General features: G+C 42.9%; 2 protein-coding genes across 2 annotated transcripts; one reads left to right on the forward strand and one right to left on the reverse strand.

Annotated features, from left to right (window-relative positions):
- Window positions 1–849: 849 nt before the first annotated feature.
- On the forward strand, window positions 850–4,790 carry LOC123726131 (zinc-binding protein A33). The gene is made up of 5 exons (XM_045692725.1): window positions 850–861; window positions 1,050–1,167; window positions 1,418–1,440; window positions 1,814–1,925; window positions 3,882–4,790. Exons 1-5 carry the CDS (start codon window positions 850–852, stop codon window positions 4,427–4,429), a joined length of 813 nt encoding a protein of 270 aa, XP_045548681.1. The 3' UTR covers window positions 4,430–4,790.
- Window positions 4,791–8,735: 3,945 nt separating this feature from the next.
- On the reverse strand, window positions 8,736–11,526 carry LOC123726196 (complement C1q tumor necrosis factor-related protein 3). The gene is made up of 3 exons (XM_045692993.1): window positions 11,284–11,526; window positions 9,454–9,600; window positions 8,736–9,153 (listed from the first exon to the last, which is right to left on the reverse strand). Exons 1-3 carry the CDS (start codon window positions 11,486–11,488, stop codon window positions 8,852–8,854), a joined length of 654 nt encoding a protein of 217 aa, XP_045548949.1. The 5' UTR covers window positions 11,489–11,526; the 3' UTR covers window positions 8,736–8,851.
- Window positions 11,527–22,549: the final 11,023 nt, after the last annotated feature.

Genomic DNA, 22,549 nt, shown 5'->3' on the forward strand with positions numbered 1-22,549 from the left:
GTTGTAGTATCTTCGTTGTGTGTTAGACTGGATGCATCGTCCGTTCTTTCCTAGCCCACGTTTACAGCTGCTGTTGCTAACTCAACGGCTAGGAGGTCTCACTTCTTTAGTGAATAAGAGTTCAAAGTTCAGTAGTTGGCATGTTAGTCCTTTTTAACGTATGAACCGTCGTCCTATCGTCCTTGGAACAGGAGGTTACATTTTCGTCAAGGGCTTATATAGTGGAGGGGGAGAAGGGTGTGTTTCATAGTTTATAACCCATGTCTCTTCACAGGGGCAGGCCACTGATTGAGCAGGGCTCTAACCTTATGAAAACCAAATTCTCTCATTTGGAAGCTAAAATTACGTTTAATCTTTTCACAAATAGTTTCATTTAATTTGCACAACAATTCCATGTGAATCTGATAACTAGAATGTGTAGACTTTCCCAGATACAGTTTATGTCGTCCTGTCATCAGTCATAATGTCTCAGATGACCACCGAACAGACATCATATACATTAAGTACCAACGCATATTTTCAACTGGTTCTATTACCGAAATATGGTTCCTTTCCCCCCACTTGTTTGATGTTCCCAGACTCTCTATGTTTAACAAAGGCTATTCAAGAGTCCTTCAGTAGAGTCAGAGAGAGAGGGATGGGAGAAAGGTATTTATGGGGGGTCATAACGTCATGACAGTCCTCCCATGTTGGGTTCAATCTTTCGATTCAATCTTGCGTCCAATCCAAGGCTAGACGACGGGTCCGGAACGGCGATCCCATTCCGGACATCCGCTGCCCAGCCTTGGAGCGGACTTCTTCATTTGCAGACACCCTAACCGGGTCGACCACCAGAGGGGGACCACAACGATGGTCCACAAGGTTTAAGGTTTATGACCCCCCATAAATAAATGAAACTATTTGTGAAAAGATTAAACGTAATTTTAGCTTGCAAATGAAAGAATTGGGTTTTCATAAGGTTAGAGCCCTGATACTGTGAAGATTTATCACTACCCTGTGGAATTATAGATATTGATGATATCTTTGACATTCCTCTCTGCTGTGTCCAGAGCCAGGGCCAGCACACAGAGAGGCTGATTAAGATGGGGTTTAAGAAGTTTCATCAGTTTCTATATCAAGAAGAGAGAACCAGGATAGCTGCACTGAAGGAGGAAGAGGAGCAGAAGAGTCAGATAATGAAGAAGAAGATTGAGAAGATGAGCAGAGAGATATCATCACTTTCAGACACAATCAGAACCATAGAGGACGAGCTGGGAGCTGAGGACATCTCATTCCTGCAGGTAAGGACTAATCTACCGCTGATAAATCAACAGCCCTATCAATTATGAAATAAATATTGTAGTAATCAATTGATATGTTTTAGATTGATTTGCTATGATCAATACATCTATTAATGTGTTATGTTGTTTCCCTACAGAACTACAAGGATACAGTGAAAAGGTAAGGGGACTTTATTATGTCTCTCTCTTCTCTGTGGTTCTGTATCCAACCCCACACTAGTGTAACCCTTAATTCATGTTGTAGGTATTGAACACTATCTCCACCACCAAAACACAACTGAAAACTATTACTTGTAGTGTAATGTCTCCTGGACCAGGAGATGCAGCCATTCAGTCATGAAGATTCACTCTAGTCTTTTTTTCTTCCACCCTCTCCCGACACGAGCAGGTGCCCCTGGGAATACTATTGCTTTCAAAATAAAAGTCCCCATGGAACAAAATATCAGTGCCTCAATACATTACGCCAAAATAAAAGTCATATCAAAAGTAAGGCCACAGAGGTACTGACTCCAGAATGTTCTTCCTGAGCCCAGTGCACACTGCCAGATCCAGAGAGGGTTTCAGGAGCGCTGATAGACGTGGCAAAGCACCTGGGAAACCTGCAGTTCAGAGTCTGGGAGAAGATGCAGGGAGTAGTTCACTACAGTGAGTAGGTCTTTTAGATATAATGGGTATTAAACACTGAGTGTACAAAACATTAAGAACACCTGCTCTTTCAATGATATAGACTGACCAGGTGAAGCCATGATTCGTAATTGATGTCACTTGTTAAATCCACTTCAATCAGTGTAGGTAAAGGGGAGGAGACAAGTTTAAGAAGGATTTTAAATCCTTGAGACAGTTGAAACGTGGATTGTGTGCTATTCAGAGGGTGAATAGGCAAGACAAAATATTTAATTACCTTTGAACGTGGTGTGGTAGTTGGTGCCAGGCGCACCGGTTTTCGTCAAGAACTGCTGCAACACGGATGGGGATTTCAAGCTCAACAGTTTCCTGTGAGTATCAAGTATGAGCCACCACCCAAAGGACATCCAGCCAGCTTGAAAGAACTTTGGGAAGCATTGGAGTCAAGATGGGCCAGCATCCCTGTAGAATGCTTCCGACACTTTCTAAAGTCCATGTCCTGACGAATTGAGCCTGTTCTGATTGCAAAAATATTAGGAAGGTGTTCTTAATATTTTGTACACTGTGTATATTGGACCACTTCTAAAACTCTCCAATACTGAAAAAATAGACAGTGAATGATATTTAGAATTACGTACATACTGTACATTTGTTTTGTTCGTTTACAGAGGATCTTACAATAAGTAATCAAATCAAATAGTATTAGTCACATACACATGGTTAGCAGATGTTATTGCGACTGTAGCGAAATGCTTATCATGTGCACATACACTACCGTTCAAAAGTTTGGGGTCACTTAGAAATGTCCTTGTTTTTGAAAGAAAAGCAAAACATTTTGTCCATTAAAATAACATCAAATCAGAAATACAGTGTAGACATTGTTAATGTTGTAAATGACTATTGTAGCTGGAAACAGCAGATTTTTTATGGAATATCTACATAGTCGTACAGATTCCCATTATCGTACAGAGGCCCATTATCAGCAACCTTCACTCCTGTGTTCCATTGGACATTGTGCTAGCTAATCCAAGTTGATCATTTTAAAAGGCTAATTGATCATTAGAAACCCCTTTTGCAAATATGTTGGCACAGCTGAAAACTGTTGTGCTAATGAAGCAATAAAACTGGCCTTCTATACACTAGTTGAGTATCTGGAGCGTCAGCATTTGTGGGTTCGATTACAGGCTCAAAATGGCCAGAAATCAAGAACTTTCTTCTGAAACTCGTCAGTCGATTCTTGTTCTGAGAAATGAAGGCCATGCCATGCGAGAAATTGCCAAGAAACTGAAGATCTCGTACAATTCTGTGTCCCTTCACAGAACAGCTCAAACTGTCTCTAACCAGAATAGAAAGAGGAGTGGGAGGCCCCGGTGCACAACTGAGCAAGAAGACAAGTAAATTAGAGTGTCTAGTTTGAGAAACAACGTCAACAGTGAAGAGGCGACTCCGCGATGCTGGCCTTCTAGGCAGAGTTCCTCTGTCCAGTGTCTGTGTTCTTTTGCCCATCTTAATCTTTTCTTTTTATTGGCCAGTCTGAGATATGGCTTTTCTTTAATCAGCACCACAGTTTTCAGCTGTGCTAACATAATTGCAAAAGGGTTTTCTAATGATCAATTAGCCTTTTAAAATGATAAACTTGGATTAGTTAACACAACGTGCCATTGGAACACAGGAGTGATGGTTGCTGATAATGGGCCTCTGTACAACTATGTAGATATTCCATTAAAAATCTGCCGTTTCCAGCTACAATAGTCATTTACAACATTAACAATGTCTACACTGTATTTCTGATATATTTGATGTTATTTTAATGGTAAAAAAAAATCGCTTTTCTTTCAAAAACAAGGACATTTCTAAGTGACCCCAATCTTTTGAACGGTGATGTATGTAACAACACATAGCATTATATATCATATGCAGTAACGTATTACCCCTACATTTGAATTCATCTAGTGTGTTTGTGTTCTCTCTGTCCAGCTCCATTGACTCTGGACCCCAACACTGCCCACCCAGAACTCATCCTGTCTGATGATCTGACCAGTGTGAGATACAGTGATGAGGAACAGCAGCTTCCAGACAACCCAGAGAGGTTTGAGAGCCATAGAATGGTCCTGGACTCTGAGGGTTTTAACTCAGGAACACACAGCTGGGACATTGATATTAGGAAGAATAAAGGCTGGGACCTGGGTGTGATCACAGAGTCTGTCCAGAGGAAGGAATACAATGGTTATTGGCATGGATCCTGGGGTGTGTTATTTGGTGGTGGTGATTATAACACACATGTACCAAATAAGCCACTCACTCCCTTCACGGTGAGACAGAATCCCCAGAGGATCAGAGTGCAGCTCGACTGGGAAGGAGGAAAGCTGTCATTCTCTGACCCTGTCAATAACACACATCTACACACATTCACACACACTTTCACTGAGAGAGTCTTTCCATACATCAGGAATCTATGTTTTCTCCACCCTCTGAGAGTGTTACCAGGTAAGGTGACTGTATCAGAGGGTACTGTCTCTGTCTGAATCAGGGACTAACATGATGTAAATGAGTCATTAACACTCACTGATGTCCTTCATTAAGATTCTCACTGAGGGAGAAAACACTGTGATGGAGAGTATCATTGTCTGACTCACCTGTTACTATTGTTGAATGAAAATGTAATCTGTTCTTTGTTGGTTTTAATTTTACCACATTTAGATTTTGTCTGGTTGTTTTAACACTGGCAGTATGTATCACAATCAACTTGGGATGCCTGAATGGCATTTGGCGTATAGTTTTGTGGCCTTGGACCGTGCCTCTGTTAGCTAGCTTGTAGTCAATAACACCGTTAATGTATGTCTGTAGAGTGCAACACATTTTAATCCAATAAACATGTGTGAATTACCTGGAGCTTCTTGCATCTGTTAGGAATATGGGGTTAAAGGTCAGCTGTACACATATACTGTGTACACACACACACACATACACACTCAATTCCTAGAACCCTTTTGCCTCTTTCTGGATACCACAGGTTAACATTAGGAAAAGTCTATAACCTATCATTGTTTCAGTTACTGTGACATCATAAAGCCCTTGATAAAACCCTACTCACCCATGAAGGGACATAACATCGTTCAGTCAGTAGAAAGGACTGTAGATTACCCCAGGATATCTTGTCAATCCCAATGTCTCATTGTTATCTAAAGTTCCTCTTATGTCACGTAAGGACAGTGTGTGACACAAAGTGTGTTACACCCATCTGGACAAGAGGAATACCTATGTAAGAATGCTGTTCATCGACTTCAGCTCAGCATTTAACACCATAGTACCCTCCAAACTCGTCATTAAGCTCGAGACCCTGGGTCTCAACCCTGCCCTGTGCAACTGTGTCCTGGACTTCCTGACGGGCCGCCCCCAGGTGGTGAGGGTAGGAAACAACATCTCCACCCTGCTGATCCTCAACACTGGGGCCCCACAAGGGTGCGTTCTCAGCCCTCTCCTGTACTCCCTGTTCACCCATGACTGCGTGGCCATGCACGCCTCCAACTCAATCATTAAGTTTGCAGACGACACTACAGTGGTAGGCTTGATTACCAACAACGACGAGACGGCCTACAGGGAGGAGGTGAGGGCCCTCGGAGTGTGGTGTCAGGAAAATAACCTCACACTCAATGTCAACAAAACAAAGGAGATGATCGTGGACTTCAGGAAACAGCAGAGGGAGCACCCCCCTATCCACATCGACGGGACAGTAGTGGAGAAGGTGGAAAGTTTTAAGTTCCTCGGCGTACACATCATGGACAAACTGAAATGGTCCAACCACACAGACAGCGTGGTGAAGAAGGCGCAACAGCGCCTCTTCAACCTCAGGAGGCTGAAGAAATTTGGCTTGTCACCAAAAACACTCACAAACTTTTACAGATGCACAATCGAGAGCATCCTGTCGGGCTGTATCACCGCCTGGTACGGCAACTGCTCCGCCCATAACCGTAAGGCTCTCCAGAGGGTAGTGAGGTCTGCACAACGCATCACCGGGGGCAAACTATCTTCCCTCCAGGACACCTACACCACCCGATGTCACAGGAAGGCCAAAAAGATCATCAAGGACAACAACCACCCGAGCCACTGCCTGTTCACCACGCTATCATCCAGAAGGCGAGGTCAGTACATGTGCATCAAAGCGGGGACCGAGAGACCTGAAAAACAGCTTCTATCTCAAGGCCATCAGACTGTTAAACAGCCATCACTAACATTGAGTGGCTGCTGCCAACATACTGACTCACTCTCTAGCCACTTTAATAATTAAAAATGTATGAAATAAATCTATCACTAGTCACTTTAATGTGTTTTCTGAGAGTATTATCTAGCTGGTGTAGTACATGTTGTTAATGTGTTTTCTGAGAGTATTATCTAGCTGGTGTAGTACATGTTGTTACTGTGTTTTCTGAGAGTGTTAACTAGCTGGTGTAGTCCATGTTGTTACTGTGTTTTCTGAGAGTATTATCTAGCTGGTGTAGTACATGTTGTTACTGTGTTTTCTGAAAGTGTTAACTAGCTGGTGTAGTCCATGTTGTTAATGTGTTTTCTGAGAGTATTATCTAGCTGGTGTAGTACATGTTGTTACTGTGTTTTCTGAAAGTGTTAACTAGCTGGTGTAGTCCATGTTGTTAATGTGTTTTCTGAGAGTATTATCTAGCTGGTGTAGTACATGTTGTTAATGTGTTTTCTGAGTATTATCTAGCTGGTGTAGTCCATGTTGTTAATGTGTTTTCTGAGAGTATTATCTAGCTGGTGTAGTACATGTTGTTAATGTGTTTTCTGAGAGTATTATCTAGCTGGTGTAGTACATGTTGTTACTGTGTTTTCTGAGAGTGTTAACTAGCTGGTGTAGTCCATGTTGTTACTGTGTTTTCTGAGAGTATTATCTAGCTGGTGTAGTACATGTTGTTACTGTGTTTTCTGAAAGTGTTAACTAGCTGGTGTAGTCCATGTTGTTAATGTGTTTTCTGAGAGTATTATCTAGCTGGTGTAGTACATGTTGTTAATGTGTTTTCTGAGTATTATCTAGCTGGTGTAGTCCATGTTGTTAATGTGTTTTCTGAGAGTATTATCTAGCTGGTGTAGTACATGTTGTTAATGTGTTTTCTGAGAGTATTATCTAGCTGGTGTAGTACATGTTGTTACTGTGTTTTCTGAGAGTGTTAACTAGCTGGTGTAGTCCATGTTGTTACTGTATTTTCTGAGAGTATTATCTAGCTGGTGTAGTACATGTTGTTACTGTGTTTTCTGAGAGTGTTAACGAGCTGGTGTAGTCCATGTTGTTACTCTGTTTTCTGAGAGTATTATCTAGCTGGTGTAGTACATGTTGTTAATGTGTTTTCTGAGAGTATTATCTAGTTGGTGTAGTCCATGTTGTTACTGTGTTTTCTGAGAGTATTATCTAGCTGGTGTAGTACATGTTGTTAATGTGTTTTCTGAGAGTATTATCTAGTTGGTGTAGTACATGTTGTTACTGTGTTTTCTGAGAGTATTATCTAGCTGGTGTAGTCCCTGTTGTTAATGTGTTTTCTGAGAGTATTATCTAGCTGGTGTAGTACATGTTGTTAATGTGTTTTCTGAGAGTGTTAACTAGCTGGTGTAGTCCATGTTCTTACTGTGTTGTCTGAGAGTATTATCTATTTGGTGTAGTCCATGTTGTTAATGTGTTTTCTGAGAGTATTATCTAGCTAGTTTAGTACATGTTGTTAATGTGTTTTCTGAGTATTATCTAGCTAGTGTAGTACATGCAGTGGTGTAAAGTACTTAAGTAAAAATACTTGAAAGTTCTACCTAAGTATGTTTTGGGGGTATCTGTACTTTATTTTACTATTTATATTTTTGACAACTTTTACTTTTACTTCACTACATTCCTAAAGAAAATAAGGTACTCTTTACTCCATACATTTTCCTTGACACCCAAAAGTACTCGTTACATTTTGAATGCTTAGCAGGACAGAAATGTTTTCCAATTTATGCATTTATTAAGAAAACATCCCTGGTCATCCCTACTGCCTCTGATTTGGTGGATTTACTAAACACACATGCTTCATTTGTAAAAATAATTCTAAAAACCAAAAAATGGTGTCATCTGGTTTGCTTAATATAAGGATTTTAAAATGATTTATACTTTTACTTTTGATACTTAAGTATATTCAAAACCAAATACTTTTATACTTTTACTCAAGTACTACTTTACTGGGTGACTTTCACTTTTACTTGAGTCATTTTCTATTAAGGTATTTTGACTTTTACTCAAGTATGACAATACGGTACTTTTTCCACCACCGGGTCCATGTTGTTCCTCTGAGTGTGTTGTGTATCTGTCTATCTCTGTCCAGTTCCGGGACTGTGCTGTTCCTTTCTTGCTGTGTGGTCTGAACCCCTGGGCCTCAGAACCAGTGGGCTCTGAAGCTGATACCGCCCTGTCCTCCGTCAGCAAGAACCCACGAGTCTCACCCCAATGACAGCAACTTTAAATTTTTTGTACAATGTAAAGTTGTTGTTATAAAATATAGTTTGATGTGCAATATTTGGTTGTAACTGTTTCAAGAATACTAATAAAAGTATAGTCCATGATATTTGGACAGAGACTTCTCCATGTGTATTGGAGATCATTAGTGTCACAAGGGCTTTAGGTGGATCCGGGTTCCTAATCTTAATCTGATTTACTACAAATATATTTAAATCCCCTGCTGCCATATCCCGGTTTAATCTAATCTAAATTAAATTCATCTAAATTGATAACATGATCAAAAGGAGCAATACCAAAGTCATTGCTGCAAACCATGAATTCACTAAAGAAACGATTGCTGCTTTAATATTGCTTTTATTGCCTCACACACATGTAAATGACAGCAAAAGAGAACATAATGTGTGGAAATTAAGTGGAGAACCCTCCCAACTTAAACCCTGAACCCCTCAGTCTCTCACTGTCCTCCTTCAACGTGGAAGAGCAGGAAGCCACTGAAGGTGCTGAAGTTTTTGAAAGCGTTACTGGTCACCTGGAAACCAGACGGTAGGACCAGGGAAACCGTGTCTCCTTTGGCCAGCTGCAGGGTGGCCCCGTTGGACGCAAAGTCTTCGTTGTCCCCCTTGTCCTGATACTCATCGACCAGAACTACCTGCTCATGGTTCTTGTAAAGGGCCACCCCGATGTTGGCCTCCTTTATCCAGGCATAGGAAGTGAAAGTGAAGTAGTAGACTCCATTTACTGGTGCTGTGAATGCTCCTGTATGGGTCGACAAGGAAATTCATAAGAATTTCTGATTTATAAAGCATTATTAAACCATTTATAATGGCAAGTTATCCAACCCTAAAGGTCCCGCTTTATTCGTAGTGTATCTTTATTAATCCTTTATAGAGCATGAAATACAGTTTAAGATGATTTGTGACCCATTGATATGTCGTTCTTATGAAGCCAATATGTTATCTGGGAATGTTTCAGCCAGACAAAGTAAGAATTATATGTGAAAATGCAGATGCAGTGGGAGTTGTCTATGTAAATTGCAATAATATTTCAGCGGCTGACCTGTCCTGGGGCTGAAGGCGTTACCAACGTTGGTGATGACGTGAGTGTGGACCAGGTTGGTGTCTGCCTGGAAGGGCCCGGTGTTGCCGAAGCCCTGCTTGTCCTGGGTAGGAGGTCTCAGGGCAGCTGAGAAGGCCACACCCACAGCTGAGTATAACAAAACATATAAATGAGTTGATTTCGGTAGATTTGACATTTACGTTTTTTTGCCCCATCACCTGCATACATGTTTAACTAGCAGTGGCTAAAGAGTAACACTTTATTTGGATAGTCCATGCTTTACAGAACTATCAGCAGCATTTCAACAAACTATCTGCTAACCCTAACCCTAGCTCTAACCTTAAGCCCTACCCTAACCCTAAACTTAACCTTTAACCTTATTCTAAACCTAACCCTAACCTTATCCTTAGCAAGCAGTTGCTTATCAACAGATTTGTTGATAGTATGACTATCTGTCGAGCATCTACAGATGAAACATCCAGACTCTCCATTAAGTGTGAGTGGCTAAAGTTAGCTGATGTTTGTAGTGGCGTTATAAAGAAAACCAACCCATGTATTAAAGTTTGTCTTCACCCATATATAGACATCTTGCAAGTTGAGTAACCATTTAACATTCATTTTGAAAATACTTAACTTCCCCTTTAAATTCAAATCAACTTATTCAGTCATATCAGATAATTCATTATTGGCCATTGTTGTGTCATTGTTCATTTTCTGTGCATGTATATCATTTATATTGGCTCTGTCATATCCTCACATGGTCTCTCCTATCATTGCTATGCAGACGACACACAAACTTCTCCTTTCCCCCTTCTGATAACCAGGCGGCGAATTGCATCTCTGCATGTCTGTCAGACATATCAGTGTGGATGACGGATCACCACCTCAAGCTGAACCTCGGCAAGACGGAGCTGCTCTTCCTCCCGGGGAAGGACTGCCCGTTCCATGATCTCGCCATCACGGTTGACAACTCCCTTGTGTCCTCCTCCCAGAGTGCTAAGAACCTTGGCGTGATCCTGGACAACACCCTGTCGTTCTCCACTAACATCAAGGCGGTGACCCGATCCTGTAGGTTCATGCTCTACAACATTCGCAGAGTACGACCCTGCCTCACACAGGAAGCGGCGCAGGTCCTAATCCAGGCACTTGTCATCTCCCGTCTGGATTACTGCAACTCGCTGTTGGCTGGGCTCCCTGCCTTAGCCATTAAACCCCTACAACTCATCCAGAACGCCGCAGCCCGTCTGGTGTTCAACCTTCCCAAGTTCTCTCACGTCACCCCACTCCTCCGCTCTCTCCACTGGCTTCTAGTTGAAGCTCGCATCCGCTACAAGACCATGGTTATTGCCTACGGAGCTGTGAAGGGAACGGCACCTCCATACCTTCAGGCTCTGATCAGTCCCTACACCCAAACAAGGGCACTGCGTTCATCCACCTCTGGCCTGCTGGCCCCCCTACCTCTGAGGAAGCACAGTTCCCGCTCAGCCCAGTCAAAACTGTTCGCTGCTCTGGCACCCCAATGGTGGAATAAGCTCCCTCACGACACCAGGACAGCGGAGTCAATCACCACCTTCCGGAGACACCTGAAACCCCACCTCTTTAAGGAATACCTAGGATAGGATAAAGTAATCCTTCTAACCCCCCCCTTAAAAGATTTAGATGCACTATTGTAAAGTGGTTGTTCCACTGGATATCATAAGGTGAATGCACCAATTTGTAAGTCGCTCTGGATAAGAGCGTCTGCTAAATGACTTAAATGTAAATGTATATCTGGTCCATCTAGTTACTATTATATTAAGAAAGAATATATAAAAATCCAAAGAGACTTACAGTTGCGTGACTTTCTCAAGTCCTCAACCTCCCTCCTCAGGTTCCCCACCTTGGCAGACAGGCAAGAGAAATGGCTAAAGAGAGGGCCACAGCTGTAATCAGAGATGGAGTGCTTATTGGTGGAATCATCTGCCTGTCCATAAGACAGACAAACGATCACAATCAGCTGGAGAGGAAGCATCGTCTTCTTCATCATTGTCTTCATCTGGACCTGCAAGCGTCTGTGGAGTTGGGTAGTTCCAAGGACTTGTTTATAAAGGATGAGGTCAGGGCACATGTGACCAAAGTAAAGGACTTATTAGGAATTACATGTTGAGTGTGGACATTAGAAAAAAATAATGAAAGGTTTGTCAGTAATCTTAACTGGGACATGTTCGTTCCCACCCTCTGTACAAACACAGGTGTTGTGCCTGGGCCAAATAACACAGAAGTATCTGCAAGAGGAAAACTTCAACCTTATTTCCCCAAATATTATCAACTGTTCAAATACAGGAAAACTTCTGTCAATTATTGTTTGATTTTCATCTTCTATTGATTTGTAAATATAGTGTCATGCTTTCAGTCAATGATATTCAGTCTTGTCGTCAGTCCGCCACATTGCACTGGACTGAGAATCTAGCTACAAGTCTGAAGGTGACACAACTGCCTCTAGTTCTCAAATATCAAGACCGTGGCCACGTCCCAATTATCGCTCCGTCCTCCCAAAGCGTGCACTAGTTCACTTCCCTTCACTGACTTAACAGAAAATGACTGTTATAAGAAACATGGAAACACAACTCTATCCCGCACCTACACCAATCCACTGCGTTTACATTTTGTTGGAAGTAGTGAACGACACACACAGATCACACACTCAGAACAAACAATAAATCAGTCACAAAGCAGGCCCCAACATGGAACCCATACGGCAAACACAAAAGAGGAAGACCCACCTGGAGACAGCACAGGACAGGAGATGAAGGCAGAGGGTTTGGAGTGGAAAGACCGAAAGAGATGGAGGCGATTCATCGATGGCCTGAAAATCGATGGGCTGTTTACCTCAAAGAATACAAAGGCCTAAGTAAGTAAGTGAACGAGTGTACACTTCAGGAGGAAGGAGTTATTATTGGGACACAGCCTGTGACTATGAATGCTACTTCTTGTCTCACCACGTCTCAGTATGTCAGGCATTAGAGAGTTGATACTGAGAACTACAGGGTATAATTAAACAGTAAGGCCTGGGGGGGTGGTATATGGCCAATATACCACATCTAAGTGCTGTTCTTAGTACGGAGTACCAAACAACTGCCCTTATGTTGGCCATATACCACACCCCCTCGGGCCTTTTTGCTATTAAAAACTGATTACCAATGTAATTTGAGCAGTAAACATAAATGTTTCGTCAAACTCACGGTATACGGTCTGATATACCATGTCGGCCAGCCAATCAGCATTCAGGGCTGGAACCACCCAGTTTATAATATAGCGTATGTCCAGAGCATCCTGAAGCTACATCTTATCTTTGACCCCTCTTAGTCTGATCCCGTTGTACCACTTGGTCTGATATCAGCTTTTTAGATTGGTTGTCTGTATTTTATTTCCTTCAAAAAACAGTTTATCTGGACCTATGTCTATGTGTCAGAGTACTAGGGCTTGTACCAATATTTACAGGGATGTGGAAGTATGATAAGGGTGTTAAGGTTAAACAATGCGAGAACATTGGATTAGAATGAACCTACTATAAAGTCAAATATTTATTTATCTATGGAGGTTTTCCTTGGAATGGAGGATTTATCTAAATGCTACTTCCTTGTACAAATAACGCTTGAATATGAACATTAACAGATGTCCGTAGTGTCTCTCTCTCTCTCTCTCTCTCTCTGTGTGTCTGTAACCAGGATGGATCCGTGGTAAGACAGATAGCAGAAGTCACCATCATCTTCATCCTCCTTTCAGCATAATCACCATTTCCAGCATCATCAACCACAAACCATTACCTCCATTTCATCACAGTTCAGTTATCCACATGAGGGAGACCAAGCTGAATGACATCAATTTTCACACTTGTTTATTAGTAGCAGTAATGTACAAATGTAAGGAGAACATGTAAGGAAAACACCTCTTTTACGCTACTGCTACTCTGTTCATCATATATGCATAGTCACTTTAACCATATCTACATGTACATACTACCTCAATCAGCCTGACTAACCGGTGTCTGTATGTAGCCTCGCTACTGTTACAGCATCGCTACTGTTATTTTTCACTGTCTTTTTTACTGTTTTTATTTCTTTACTTACCTATTGTTCACCTAATACCGTTTTTGCCCTGTTGGTTAGAGCCTGTAAGTAAGCATTTCACTGTTGTAATCGACGCACGAGACAAATAAACTTTGATTTGATTTGAAAAGAGGATCACGTGTAACGTTTTGTCTCTGACCCTGGGCCACACACTGTAAATACATTTGATTGATTGATTGATTGATTGATTGATTGATTGACTATCCAAACCAATGTACATTTCTAGAGGCAGACATCCATGAGAAGTACACTACATACCACAGGAGGTTGGTTGCACCTTAATTGGGGAGGACGGGCTTTGTTGTAATGACTGGAGAAGTGTAAGTGGAATGGTATCAAATACATCAAACACATGGTTTCCAGGTGTTTGATGCCATTCCTTTTGCTCCGTTCTGGACATTATTATGAGCCGTTCTCCCCTCAGCAGCCTTCTGTGTGTACATACCCTATGAAGACCTGAAAGGATTTCACTTAGCCTGTTGCTAGGATCTAAGCCACTATTGCTTATATCTATTCAGTCCTATCATACAGTGGCCAAAGTGTGCAGGCGGGTGTAGTGGCTAGGTGTTGATGTCCAGAGGACTAGGTCCAGACACCGTTGATGAGTAAAGTAACGGAGGCAAATAGATGGGATATGAATGAGGATGTGTATGTGGTCCGGGCAGACCAGGGCTGTGGCCTTATATGCAGACTCAGAAGAAAAGACCAGGGAAGTGTCCCAATACTCAGACTCCTTCAGAGAACAGGTTTTATTTTTCACTGTAAGGTCAAGAGTAACACATTGCGTTGACTAGCAGATCCCCTTATGCACAGATCTAGGATCAGCAAGCGTAGCTTCCTGAGCCCCTAACGTTAACCATCGGGGAAACTGCAAAACTGACCTTAGATCAGTGTCAAGGGGTAACAAACACGAATGGGGTAACTGGTCCAACAGGCATTACATAGTACAGTTCAGCATCACCATGGATACCTGAACACCTGGGTTCAAATACTATTTCAAATATCTCAGTTACTCTCACATACATTTGAAGTAAGTATTAAGATATTGTTTATTTGAAAAGACAAGTAGTTGAACATTTTAATGTATTTGGAAATACACTTGGAAAGTATTTGAAAATAGTCAAATATACTCCCATGCATTTAACCCAGGTATTTGAAAATAGTATTTGAAAGAAGTATCCCTGGCTCATTTACAATGCCCTATGAGATAATGTACATTAAATCAACATGCACTTAAGTAAAACAATATATTGACTTAAGTCCATGTTAAGTCTATTTATCTCAAGTCTGAACAGGCCCTTAGTGACCTCCACATGTCCTTCTGTTCAGTGACATTGGCAGGCAGAATTACATCAAACAAGGACTCCATCAGTGGAGGCTGCTGAGGGGAGGACAGCTCATAAATATGGCTGGAATGGAGTCAACGGAACGGTAACAAACACATAGAAACCATGTCTTTGATGTGGTTGGTGCCATTCCATTGATTCCATTCCAGACATTACTATGAGCCGTCCTCCCTCAGCAGCCTCCACTGGACTCCATGGGTGATGTTGGAAATCCTTGTGTTTCACGGTGATGCTGTCAGTAGTATTGGTACAGGAGTGTAATCCTGTCCTGTAATCCTCCACAAAGACAGGCTGGGAGGTTGTAATAAACCACACACACTTACTGCATGAAGGCTTCAAAGGAAGACAAAATATTTAAAGTATTTCATGAGAAAAACACTCCATCAAACTAAGGATTTTTATTTAGTGTTCACAACTATTTCACCCATCATAGCAAGAGCTCTGTGTGTTCGTAAGCTCACACACTCGCGTCACATCACACGAACTCCACTCCCCTTAAACTGTGTGGGGAAACTGTGATGATGTTGTGTGACCACTAGGTGTCACCAAAGCACAGTAAGACAGTGATAGGGAGGCTAAGGCGTTATACTCCATCAAACCTCTCAAATCTAAAAAGAAAACGTTTACTCTCCTAACTTTATTACATCACTGAAAAAGGGATGAATCTGTCCGGAACTCTACAGCCTTGGCCCGATTATCAATACAGAAATATTGCTCTGGTTTTCAAAATAAGGTTACCTGACTGAGTCTGCTGCCGTATCAAACCTGTACACTGCCTATATACAGACTGACAGATCATCTATGTACATGCTACATACTCTCACACTCTGAGTAGAAGTTGCCCTTAGGTACAGATCTAGGATCAGCTTATGCTCTCCAAATCCTGACTTTAACCATTAGGGGGAAAGACATAACATAGTACTGACCCTAGATCAGAGTATAGGGACAACTTCATCCTGCTCACACTCTCCCACTCACAGACTCACTGACCTGTACACAACCTGACCACTTGTATACGAAACAGTCGTGTTTGGACCCTCTGGGCGGAATTCAATCTAAGTTAAATTCCAGCCTCAGTGTGTTTTGGTCCAGTGGTCTTAGTTCATCTGGTGCCTTCACAACACAGCAGACAACAGAGAGTAAATGCTCTAAAACTGGGGTTAAAACTAACTAAAAAGTAGCCGATAGGTTGCAAGAGGGTAGTCAATGAGGTCACTTCCAATGTTCTCCCAATCACTGATCAGTAAACACTATGTGACTCCGCCCTTTCCTGTCGGCTCAAATTGCAGCCATTTCACAAACATGACACGTCCATATATCCCATGATATATCCATACAAACATGAGACGTCCATATATCCCATGATATATCCATACAAACATGCTTTAGCTTCTAAAGGGGGGAGTGAAGTAAAGGGAATGGTTAGGTATTATTATTCAGAGGTTTCTCTTTAAACAGCACTTTAACCCACCCCCAGACTAACTAGAGGAGGGAGACAGATCCATGATTGATCTGTTGACTGATTGATCATATAGATGATAAAGTCATCCATACATCTTGTCTGAGCACAGAGCATGTAGTGGGCCATTTTCCAAGAGGCCCTCCTAGACAGGCTTGCCCTATGTTAAACTCTACAAGGGGAACATTTAGGCTACACTTCCTTTACCTTATAACCTAGCTAACCTCATGTTCCTGGCTTCTGGGGAACAAGACTACCTTACACCAAGATCCACAAAACTACACTACCCATAAGTCCTGAGCTTAAGGAATGTGCAACACGTTCTCAGTCAATCACCAGCGTTTCCCACGGGAACATGGCCCGTGACACAGAGAATTGCATTCTGGGAAATCATTGCTTGTACCTCATTACTAAAGAGTGAAAAGTAGGGTCATATATACAGATTAGAAACAAAACAAAACTATATTGTGTGTGTGTGTGTGTGTGTGTGTGTGTGTGTGTGTGTGTGTGTGTGTGTGTGTGTGTGTGTGTGTGTGTGTGTGTGTGTGTGTGTGTGTGTATATAAGGGTGTGTGTGTGGGAGGAGCGTTGTTGTGTTTTAGATTCAGTATCTAAGAGGTCAGATCAGGTGCAACAAGAACAGCTCAATGTTAATGAACTATAAATGGAACATATCAACCAGGTTGTCAGGGGTTCAGGGGTTTCTTTACACTGTTTTAACCCCCCTCTGTCCTGTGAGGTGATCTTCTGGCGTGAAATGTACCTGGGCATCAACAACCCTCCTGTATATTGCTCTGTTGTGTACATCTCTATAGCGTGTCATAACAGTATCACATCACATCATATTGATAATAATCTATTCATAATGCATTGTCCTATTCTTGTGTATTATGTAACTTAGTGTTTCCTAGTGTGCACTTCAGCATAGTGGCCTAGTGAAGTGCCCATTCCTGCCCTGAAGTGTTGACTTCTGTAGATACTGTACACTTTGAGGAAGATAACTTTAGTGTCGTTAGTGTATGCTTGGTACCGTATTGGTACCGTAACCTGCCTGAGTGACTGATTGATGAGGTAATTGAATTGGGGATCAGGTGCCAGGTCTGGGCACTGTAATGAACACATGTGTGTGTATGTGTGTGTTGGGAGGGGAGGGGGGGCATGCAATGGATTAAATAGTCTGATTCTCCAGGCTCAGTATGTAATCCATTCCATTCCAAATATGATTTGGAAACAATGGATTAGCATCCTATAGACACTATTCTATGGCTCGTGTGTTTATCTGCGCGTGCATACATGTGTGTGGGGTAGAGAAATGGACACGTACAGCGGTAGGGTCGTTAGCTAGGGGTCAATGTTTCAGCTATTGGCTGGGGTTAGGGCTTGAGGTGTTGGTTAGGGTTAGGGGTTGAGGTGTTGGTTGGGGTTAGGGTTAGGGCTTGAGGTGTTGGTCAGGGTTAGGGTTAGGGCTTGAGGTGTTGGTTAAGGTTAGGGGGTTGAGATGTTGGTTAAGGTTAGGGCTTGAGGTGTTGGTTAGGGTTAGGGGTTGAGGTGTTGGTTAAGGTTAGGGCTTGAGGTGTTGGTTGGGGTTAGGGTTAGAGCTTGAGGTGTTGGTCAGGGTTAGGGTTAGGGTTTGAGGTGTTGGTTAAGGTTAGGGGTTGAGATGTTGGTTAAGGTTAGGGCTTGAGGTGTTGGTTAGGGTTAGGGGTTGAGGTGTTGGTTAAGGTTAGGGCTTGAGGTGTTGGTTGGGGTTAGGTGTTGAGGTGTTGGTTAGGGTTAGGGCTTGAGGTGTTGGTTAGGGTTAGGGGTTGAGGTGTTGGTTAGGGTTAGGGGTTGAGGTGTTGGTTAAGGTTAGGGCTTGAGGTGTTGGTTAGGGTTAGGGGTTGAGGTGTTGGTTAGGGTTAGGGGTTGAGGTGTTGGTTAGGGTTAGGGGTTGAGGTGTTGGTTAAGGTTAGGGTTTGAGGTGTTGGTTGGGGTTAAGGGTTGAGGTGTTGGTTAAGGTTAGGGTTTAAGGTGTTGGTTGGGGTTAGGGGTTGAGGTGTTGGTTAAGGTTAGGACTTGAGGTGTTGGTTAAGGTTAGGGCTTGAGGTGTTGGTTAAGGTTAGGACTTGAGGTGTTGGTTAAGGTTAGGGCTTGAGGTGTTGGTTAGGGTTAGGGCTTGAGGTGTTGGTTAAGGTTAGAGGTTGAGGTGTTGGTTAAGGTTAAGGGTTGAGGTGTTGGTTAAGGTTAGGGGTTGAGGTGTTGGTTAAGATTAAGGGTTGAGGTGTTGGTTAAGGTTAAGGGTTGAGGTGTTGGTTAAGGTTAGGGGTTGAGGTTTTGGTTAAGATTAAGGGTTGAGGTGTTGGTTGGGGTTAGGGGTTGAGGTGTTGGTTGGGGTTAGGGGTTAAGGTGTTGGTTAAGATTAGGGGTTGATTTGTTGGTTGGGAGTCAAGGTTAGGGCTTATGGTTAGGGTGCAATATGAAAAATGCAGAGTTCTACAGCTCAGTCTAGGGTTAGGGTCTATCCTGGGGTGCAGAGGCTCGCGTTCCCCACCCCCCTCATCCCTCCCTTCCTCACTTTAAACATGACCGTTCTCTATCCTGGTGGTGCAGAGGCTCTCATTCCCCACCCCCCCTCATCCCTCCCTCCCTCACTTTAAACATGACCGTTCTCTAGACAGCTACCACCCCACACAGACAGGTACCACCCCACACGGACAGGTACCACCCCACACAGACAGGTACCACCCCACACAGACAAAGGGGATCGAAACTTCCATCTCTGAAATACAAGTTCATCCTAAACATTTGATGTCAAGTTTGATTTATCCGAGTTCTCCTTAACAGTAGCTCAACATGCACAAAACCAGATCTGTACATAAGACAACAACACAAAGTCATCTAAAGAACTCTGTCACACACACACACTGCACCCTGTGTTCACACACACTTACAGACAAAAAACAAAGGCTACATCTCCCTCTGCAGGAACCTGAACAGAGCTGCAAACATAAAGAGTTTCAATCAAAATGTCTCCTCTCGCTCCCATCCTTCCCAGAATGCCTTCTGTTTGACCTTTCACCCCAACCTCACTGAAATAGAACACTGGGAGGTTTCTCTCTCAGAGAAAAGTACAAAGAAGGCAAATGGTGGAATGATGAACAGAAAAACATTGGCAGCAAGAACAGAAGGAGAGAGAGAGAAAGACAGGGAGTCAAGGATGAAGAAGAACATTATGGCAAAGTGCAGGGGAAGATACAAGGGAAAGAGAGGACATCACCCAGGCAACAAGAAGAAGCAGAGAATAAGTAAACAGGGACTATAAGGCAGTATGTCTGAAGGGGACAGAAACACAGTTCATACAGAGTAATTAGAAGTGGAGAATAGAATAGGCACAGATAAGCAGTGGACACAAAGATAGACGTCTTGACATACAGAAAGACATATGAACTGAAAGTGAGGAAAATGAAGTGAAAGTGAGAGAGATCATGTATTTACCAGAATGGGAGGGGCAACTCAGCCTGTGGAGGGGGAGGAGAGGCCGTGACTCTGAGCCCTGGGATTGGCTCCTTAGCTTATGGGCCACTGCTATTTAGGAAGGGGGGGGCAAGGTGGTGGTGGTGGGGGGACACATGAGAGAGAAACAGAAACAGAGAGAGAGAGAGAGAGAAGAGAGAGAGAGAGAGAGAGAGAGAGAGAGAGAGAGAGGCAGGGGGCAAGGGGGGAGGTGTTTGGTGTTGTCAGAGGCACATGGGAGGAGGAAAGAAATAGAGAGAGGCAGGAAGAGAAGAGAGAAAGAGAGGAACACACAGAGAGAGTGAGACAGAGTGATAGAGACAGAACCAGTGAACTTGGTAGAGGCAGATGTCAATACGGCACACCAGAGAGCATAGTTCACACTAGCATGGAGTAGACGGTGTGAACCAGGCATGGCTCTGCAAATCACAAGACAGAGTCCCAAGATACGGTGTGTGACACATTATGACCACACTGCAATATGAGAAACACAGAAAGCTCACAGACAGATAGAGAGGCACAGAGACAGAGAGAGAGGCACAGAGACAGAGAGAGAGGCACAGAGACAGAGAGAGAGGCACAGAGACAGAGAGAGAGGCACAGAGACAGAGAGAGAGGCACAGAGACAGAGAGAGAGGCACAGAGACAGAGAGAGAGGCACAGAGACAGAGAGAGAGTTACAGAGACAGAGAGAGAGGCACAGAGACAGAGAGAGAGGCACAGAGACAGAGAGAGAGGCACAGAGACAGAGAGAGAGGCACAGAGACAGAGAGAGAGGCACGGAGACAGAGAGAGAGGCACAGAGACAGAGAGAGAGGCACAGAGACAGAGAGAGAGGCACAGAGACAGAGAGAGAGGCACAGAGACAGAGAGAGAGGCACAGAGACAGAGAGAGAGGCACAGAGACAGAGAGAGAGGCACAGAGACAGAGAGAGAGGCACAGAGACAGAGAGAGAGGCACGGAGACAGAGAGTTACAGAGACAGAGAGAGAGGCACAGAGACAGAGAGTTACAGAGACAGAGAGAGAGGGACAGAGACAGAGAGAGAGGCACAGAGACAGAGAGAGAGGCACAGAGACAGAGAGAGAGTTACAGAGACAGAGAGTTACAGAGACAGAGAGAGAGGCACAGAGACAGAGAGAGGGGCACAGAGACAGAGAGAGAGGCACAGAGACAGAGAGAGAGGCACAGAGACAGAGAGAGAGGCACAGAGACAGAGAGAGAGGCACAGAGACAGAGAGAGAGTTACAGAGACAGAGAGTTACAGAGACAGAGAGAGAGGCACAGAGACAGAGAGAGGCACAGAGACAGAGAGAGAGGCACAGAGACAAAGAGAGAGGCACAGAGACAGAGAGAGGCACAGAGACAGAGAGAGAGTTACAGAGACAGAGAGAGAGTTACAGAGACAGCAACATACATCAACAGAGATCAAGCGATATAGACACACAACAAATATATATATACAGTACAGTCCAAAGGTTTTAGCCAGGTGTGAAAAAAATGCTATAAAGTAAGAATGCTTTAAAAAATAGACATGTTAATAGATTATATTTATCAATTAACTAATGCAAAGTGAGTGAACAGAAGAAAAATCTAGATCAAATCCATATTTGGTATGACCATCCCTTGGCTTCATAACCATATTTGGTGTGACCACCTGTCGTGTCTTTGGCTATGCCGGATTAAGTGATATGACATGCTATTCTATAAAATCATTTCTCTGTAATTAATATTACCTGATTAAGCTAATCATGTAAATGTAATTAGCTATAAAGTCGGGGCACCACGAAAGAGTGTTTATAGAGCTGTTATCCTCCGAATAAACTCTGAAAGACCTAGTTCTATTTTACATCAATAGCAGTCAATATTAATCGTCACCTTATTCAGTCTCATCTGAAAGTTGTAAATTCTTGGTTATCTTCACGAACCTTGGCTAACAAGTTGAATCAGCAATGCAAAATTGGGTTTAATTATTTATTTACTAAATACCTAACCAATCACACAGAATTACATATACACAGAATGCAAATTATGTCATACAGAAAACTTTCCTGGTGGACGGAACCTGTATGATGGCTTGTTACACAAAGAGAGGGGGTTGGGCTTGAATGAAAGAGCGGGAAGACTGAGGAACAAAGGGACAAGCTAAGCTTTCGTAAATACAGTATCTTATGCATTCTAAATTACCGCCAATTTGGAAAAGGAAAATGCAATAAGTATTTACTTTGAGCTGCGCTTTGGTAGGTTGGTCGTAGATGCTGGCCGTGTTGGCCAACAGAGATCTTCCTGTCCTCGGAAGAATGTCTCTGGTGGTAAATTGGATACGTTGTAGTATCTTCGTTGTGTGTTAGACTGGATGCATCGTCCGTTCTTTCCTAGCCCACGTTTACAGCTGCTGTTGCTAACTCAACGGCTAGGAGGTCTCACTTCTTTAGTGAATAAGAGTTCAAAGTTCAGTAGTTGGCATGTTAGTCCTTTTTAACGTATGAACCGTCGTCCTATCGTCCTTGGAACAGGAGGTTACATTTTCGTCAAGGGCTTATATAGTGGAGGGGGAGAAGGGTGTGTTTCATAGTTTATAACCCATGTCTCTTCACAGGGGCAGGCCACTGATTGAGCAGGGCTCTAACCTTATGAAAACCAAATTCTCTCATTTGGAAGCTAAAATTACGTTTAATCTTTTCACAAATA

The sequence above is a fragment of the Salmo salar genome, chromosome ssa13, assembly GCF_905237065.1.
Source record: "Salmo salar chromosome ssa13, Ssal_v3.1, whole genome shotgun sequence".
In the NCBI taxonomy this organism is placed as follows: Eukaryota; Metazoa; Chordata; class Actinopteri; order Salmoniformes; family Salmonidae; genus Salmo; species Salmo salar.